Genomic DNA, 6,800 nt, shown 5'->3' on the forward strand with positions numbered 1-6,800 from the left:
AATTGAAGTTAGATTAGTGAAATTGGATAATATTAGGACCTTATTGGGGGTTCAATTTTGAAATATTAGGCTTCGGGTGAAAATTCCCAATTTTGGGTACCGGGTCCTATGAACACGCGGTATAGCTGGACTGCTCGGTGTCCAATTTATACAATTTTGTAGTACTGTAAATTATTTTGAGACATTTGGATTATACAAGTGTCTCTGGTTTACTTGTTTGGAGCCGGAGGAATATTTTATTATATTACAGGCACTCGAGTTGAGCCTGGAGGAAATCCTGTAGAGGAGCAGGCATGAGCATCTACAGTACTGTGAGTGGTTATATCATTTTTAAATGATTTGGGTATATAGTATAGTATATATGTGGTTTAAATATTTTACATATATATCATTTGATTGAAATGTTGTTTTATGCATATATAAATATTTACTTTCACATATATGTGTTATCATTTTATGTGACTTTTGATAATATTTTAAATGATTTTCAATTTTAATGGGTCCATAAATGGACTTGTGGTATTTAAATATTTTAGTAATTAAATTGAGATTTTAAATCCTTTTGGAAACTATTTGGTTTGAGAAACCAGATTGAAAATCATATGATTTTAAGCATGATCAAATATTTTATATGTCAATGTGGTATTTCTGGTTTTCATATGAAATAATGTTTTGAGATTTTTGAAGTATTTAATTAAGCGGTGGAAGTTTAAATGTTAAATTATGATTTATGATACAGTATTGTTTGGAAAAGTATATATATAGTCTTACAAGATTGTTTCATGTATACTGTATTGGTTATTTTTAAATTGATGTACCATGTAATGCCAATACCTTAGATCAGTATTATATTATATTATATTACCGCGCGCTGGGTTTACCATGGTGCCGTGAGGTTGGTTGCATCCAACGGTTATCTATTATTACCACAGACTGTGAGGTCGGGTTTATCCGACGGTTTATTATTATTACCATGGTGCCGTGAGGTTGGTATCATCCAACGGTTTATTATTGCCACGGACCCTGAGGTTGGGTACGTCCCGACGGTTATTTATTATTTCCACGACACCGTACATATATTGAGGGTCGTGAGGTAGGTGTATCCCACGGTTTACAAATTGGTACATCGTATGGTACATTGTATATGTTTGTATATATTGTTGGGTTACAAATATTGGGGTGATTCCTGCATCTTCATATTTATTTGGTGGAACTGTATTTATTATAGTGTATGCTCAAATGTTTATATTTTGATTTGAGACATTTCATAATATTACAATGATCGTTCATTCATATTTTTGAGCATCAGTTTTTATGATATTAATTGGGGTACAAGTTTGGGTTTTGGTGAAATGATTTTAAACGGGGAACTTTTCAAACGAGTGGAACGAGAGGTCTTGAAAGAAAGATTTTTTAGAAGTAAATCATTATTTTTCTATTATACTATGCTACTCACTGAGATTCTTTATCTCACGTTTTATTGTTTTAAATTCGTTCCCTTATGCCTAGGCGGCTAGTAGCAGTCTACCTCGCGCACAGCTTACCGCTTGTTTCCTTCCATTACAGCAGCCGTATTTATCCTTTCTTTACCTATTGTTATCTTCTGAACTTATTTATTACTTATTTGTACTCATAGACCTTGTTGACACTCTTAAAATGCTCTGATTTTAAATATGGAACTCAGTAGAAACCATAGTACTCATGTATGTTGTTATGGTCTGTAGTACAGTAGGCCGGTTGTGGACTTATTTATATATATATATATATATATTTATATATTTGAGGTATTAATGTTAATGCTGGTGTTGATTATCTACGTTGTAAGGTGAGGTTCCATTGGATATTTTCTAGAAATTGTCCAGTGGGACTTCACTAGGCGGGATCACCTGGGAGGTTCTGAGAGGGTTCCCGGGGCAGATCCTGTCACACACACTCTCAATAAGACTCCAGTTGGCCCAATAGACTGGAAAACCAACTCTTTTTATAAATCCATTGACTTACCCATATTTTTCCTAATATTATTATATTATTAAATTATTAGTATTTTGTGTGTGTTAAAATTAATGGGTAAGTGTGACTTGGAGAGACTATAAAATGTCTAGGGCAAGCAAACAAATATATGCCATATGGTATTTTGATATTAGGATTTTCAGAGATCTTAGAGTGGTTTGAGAGTAGTGTGTTCATAAATACTACTTTATATTGTTTTCTATTTTGCAAGATTAAAGATTTAATTTATCAATAGCTGCGTTTGGAGATTAGTAATTTATGATTTATGGAATTTATTATGTATGTTTAGATCCACAAATTCTAACAGTTCTAGCTGAATCACTAGAGGAGTACGTGCCGGTTTTATCTCTGTTTAATTAGGATTTTATTCATTTGTTCCTTTTTTATATATTTTGTAGAGTTTATTTTTCCTATTAGTTTCTCTTTTTTTCTACTCCTTGTATGCCAACATATTGTTCTGCATTTTTCAGGATATGGTGAAGGAATATTATAATCGTTCCTCCTGTAAGTTTAATGCTTTTAATTATACAATATAGATGAGTGAGTCAACTTTACAAATGAGGAACTCTTTGTCTCAAACGAAGTTGTGTTATCATGGTCCATTACATAATCCAATCAAAAGTCTTCCGTACAGGTGTTCATGGCTGATGATTAATCACTCATATAGCATTGAAATTTCAGTTCAAGTCAGTCGCAATACATAAGATTAAACAAAATTTCCAAGTTCAAAAATCTAATAATCATCCGAGTTGAATAGAGTGAAAGAAAATACAACCTGAGCAAGAGTTCGCAATCTCCTGATACACATTGCTGCCTCTTCTGGACCACTTTCCTGCAAAAAACAATGATGTTGAATTTAGCAAAAGAAAAGGAATGGCCAAAATCTGAGCTAATTAAGCAACCTGGCTTTGCACCTCTATTACTCTGATAGAATCCTGAAAAAGGGCATCAGCATCTTTTCCTATTCCTTGGAGATATAAGACCTACATGCAAAGCCACAATAAGACAAATTTTCAAAGGAAAAATTATTTAGACATGAGATGCTGTTTTCAATTTGCTTTGGCCTTAGCATTGTAAAGTACTGATTCAAAATGATGATGATATCTGTGACTGTGAATGACTGACGCTGTGGGTTTTAGGCTCTGTTTTGCTCTTAAAACCTTCTCTGTTCGAACTTTTTTTTAGGGGTTTTTATCTGAAAATGAAAAAACCAATAGAGAAGGGTATTATTGTCTTTGCAGGAAGAAAATTTTATAACGAAAGGTCTTCGGTGATATTTTAATTTTTCTTTTTGGGTTGGATATACTGTTACTTTGCACTTTATCATTTTAAATTTTAAAAAGCAGTACATTACCACTGAATTATTGAATTTTTGTCAATTTAGTACAATTTTGTACAATTTTTCGATTTTTTCAAAATAAATTTGATAAAATTAGACCATAAACATTAATTAAAAATGAAATAAAACGAAATAAAATTATTTTTCAATAGAGTTATATCATGATTAATTTTATAAAATCCAACTACTGAAATAGCGTAATTAGACTAAAATGATAAAAATAATGATAATTTTTCTAAAAAAAATAATAGTTAAAATGGTAATGCCAGACTTTTTTAAAGTATAAATAATTAAATGTAAAAATGTGTCACGGTTTAACCGGGTAAAATGTATTTAACCCTTTTCTTTTTCTATTTTCCATTTTTAAAGTAGCAAATTATTTTTACCTTTTATTACTTATTATACCAAAATCTATTAATAGTTTTTTTAACTTTAAAAAATTCATTTATAGTGGAAAATTTGACATGAAAATGGAATGCATAGAATTTATAAAATGACTATGGCCATTTGAAAATTTGTTCAAGAGGTGTGTGTACCCCTCAAATGAAAGACATTGCATAATCCAGTTAATCATGGGTCGGGCCCTTTCCAATTCTAGGTCTCCCTGCCATAACTGAAATTGTTCTGTTTTACGCAACCAAATTTTTTTTATATAACCAGAAATTTATTCTATTTATATAAATATATAGATGGAACAATTTAAATTGTGTTACCTAACATTTTTAAAATATTTGGTGATAAAATAACAAACAAAACTAATATGTAAATGTAACATAGTAACCAGAACCATTTATTGTCAGTTTGCCAGTATATACGTGCAAGAAGAAGATAATGGAGCAGCATGACAAAGAAATGGTAGTTATGACCTTATAAACACCAGAAAGTAACAGCCAATGACAATAGCAGCAATTCTTCCAATGTAAATTTAACACCAAAAACCACAAAACGTGGCAAGCATCAGGGCCTCTCAAAGCACTTTTAAGTCCATGAAAGAATACAAAAAGTGACACTGAAAGAAACAAATAATGTATATATATCATCCTCCACTTCTTTGTTTACATGTTAAGTTGGACCTTTTTTCTTAACATGCATTCACAGAAACAAACAAATTATTCCTCTTTGAACCCCCTCAACTTTTTCCACCTAACATTAAGTTTATAGTGGACCCATCGTCCCATATCAATTCAATGATCCTATTTAATTCTGACAGAAATTCAATCACCAAATTCCACCCAAACAATCACCAAATTGATCCTATTTAATTGACTCTTTCCTTCATATGAATGATAAAACAAAAAGTACAATCACCGTGATAAAATAATGGTCTAGTGACAAAAAATGGGTTCACGTATGCACAGTTGAAGAGACAGTTGAGATGATGATAATCATTTTGTATTTAAATTGTGTTTAAAATAACCTCTAAAAATCAACTTGTAAAAGTATTTAGATAGTTTTCTCAAGCTTGTATAAAGAGCTTTTTAATTAAAGAAAGTGAAACATAAACATTTGTAACAAGGTTTTAACCCTAAAAAAACAAAAACAAAAATTATCCCATTGTAGAAAATTTAATCACTGAATATAAACATGTAGACCTCACAAAATTAATGTAACTTACTTATCCAATTATAAGTGACATATTACACAGTACAATTCAGAGATTTTTTTTTTTTTTTTTCCTAAGAATATTGATAAAACAAAAGTGCAACATGGGGTAGAAAAGAAAGAAGAAACACGGTTGCCCACCATCTTGCGTGGAACCAAACTTTCCCACATACTCATAGATCACACCCTTTATCCAACAATGCCATCTACAGTACCCTTATTTACTTCCTTCATGGAAATCATGAGATCAAAGAAGCATCAAACCCAAACCGGAACCGGCACCGACAATTCCGCGGTGGTAAAAGCCGCAGCATGGGCATGGTACCAGCACGGATCAGGATCGGAAGGAAAACCAAGGCGGGAATACGACTTGACAAGTTTTCATCACGCTCCAACACCTTCTCGGTACAAATTAGAAGCCATTAGGATTGCCAAAGAAGAAAATTCCGAGGACTCATCATCGATAAGCACTACCCCAACAACGAGTTGTACCCACATGGATAATATTGTTGGTTCTGATCTTCTCGATACGTATGAGATCGAACACATTTCTAAGAAGTTGGAAGGGCTTATAGAGTCAAGTGGTGATCAAAATTTGTTGACAATGGATCATGAAAACATCAAAAAAGAGAGAAAGAAGAAGAAAAAGGACAAGTTGATAATGATGAGAGGGCTGGGTCAGGCAGTGATGTGTCGAACCAGGAAAGAAGATGTGGTTGAGAGTACAAGAGCTGCTGCCTTGGTCGATGGTCGGCAGCGGCCGGAAAAGCGTATCGTTCCTGTTGTTAGGATGGCAAATCGCCGACCACAGGCTACTCATGCTTGGTGAATATTTTCTTATGTGGAAATTTTGGATAAATTTTTATCAAGATAAACGTGTATTCTCAAATGTTGGATTAATACAAAGAGCTCATAGATATGTTAATTTGAATACTAATTAATTAACAATGTGTTTGATAGAATTCAATTTTATTTTATTTTATTTTTTCCCTTCTTCTTTGTGACGATATGTGAAACAGACTTCTTGTTGTGAGAAATTAACTGTGAATCTGTTTTGTTTGGTTTCCCAAAAGATCATAGAACTTGTTAGCTATATTGAAGAGGACAAAAGCAATATGGAACCTCAGTGGCAAGCAACAGGTACATTTTCCACCGGTTAAACAAAACTCTAATACCCTTTTATTACTTTTTTTTTTAATATTTTTAATTTACTATAAAGGAACAGTATACTGTGGAAAGAATTGGATGATTCGAACTCTGGAATTTTGTCCGAAGCAGTGGTTTTGGCAAAATGCCTTGCCAGGACAGAAATGAAATACTAGTTAATTTGAACAGTGTAATACTGAATGACAATTTTATATATTTTTGTTCTATTTTTGTTTTGGAAGCTGACACACAGAGTCATGTCTATGATTTTAATGGCTGTTTTTATTTTCTTTCATATTGTTCTTGGTATTCAATGGCTGTATTTTGCGATGAAGCTTCTTACATTTACTAATCTGTGAAAGGATTTGATACTCGTACATCACATGTATCATTAATCCATCAAAGTGATTGAATATTCTTTTTTTCGTTTTGGACGTTATCAAAGTTAATGAATTTGGTGCATGGTCACAATCTTAAGAACACAATGAATGACTATTCTGTATTGATATTTGTGTCATTTAATTCTTCCATAATAAAAAAAAAATGCCATGGTTTAATTCTATATATTAGTTTGGCAAATAAAAAATGTCATTATAGGAAATTGAAGAGGAAGAAAGTGATATAAATTGACATCAATTAGGAACATGTTAAAAGTTATTGACATAAACACGTTCAAATGTCACAAGTGAATGATAAAACCTCA

The 6,800-nt window shown here is 32.1% G+C and overlaps 1 protein-coding gene across 3 annotated transcripts; it reads left to right on the forward strand.

Annotated features, from left to right (window-relative positions):
* Positions 1 to 5,023: 5,023 nt before the first annotated feature.
* On the forward strand, positions 5,024 to 6,328 carry LOC107417310 (uncharacterized). 3 transcript variants are annotated; one of them, XR_003055571.3, is made up of 3 exons: positions 5,024 to 5,776; positions 6,025 to 6,091; positions 6,171 to 6,328. XR_003055571.3 is itself a non-coding variant. In XM_025072530.3 (2 exons), coding segments are annotated over exons 1-2 (627 nt in total). In that variant the 5' UTR covers positions 5,024 to 5,150; the 3' UTR covers positions 6,026 to 6,328. The 3 variants fall into 3 exon arrangements, 1 of the variants encoding a protein (XP_024928298.2); XR_003055572.3 differs by having other exon boundaries at positions 6,177 to 6,328; XM_025072530.3 differs by having other exon boundaries at positions 6,025 to 6,328.
* Positions 6,329 to 6,800: the final 472 nt, after the last annotated feature.

The sequence above is a fragment of the Ziziphus jujuba genome, chromosome 4, assembly GCF_031755915.1.
Source record: "Ziziphus jujuba cultivar Dongzao chromosome 4, ASM3175591v1".
Taxonomy (NCBI): Eukaryota; Viridiplantae; Streptophyta; class Magnoliopsida; order Rosales; family Rhamnaceae; genus Ziziphus; species Ziziphus jujuba.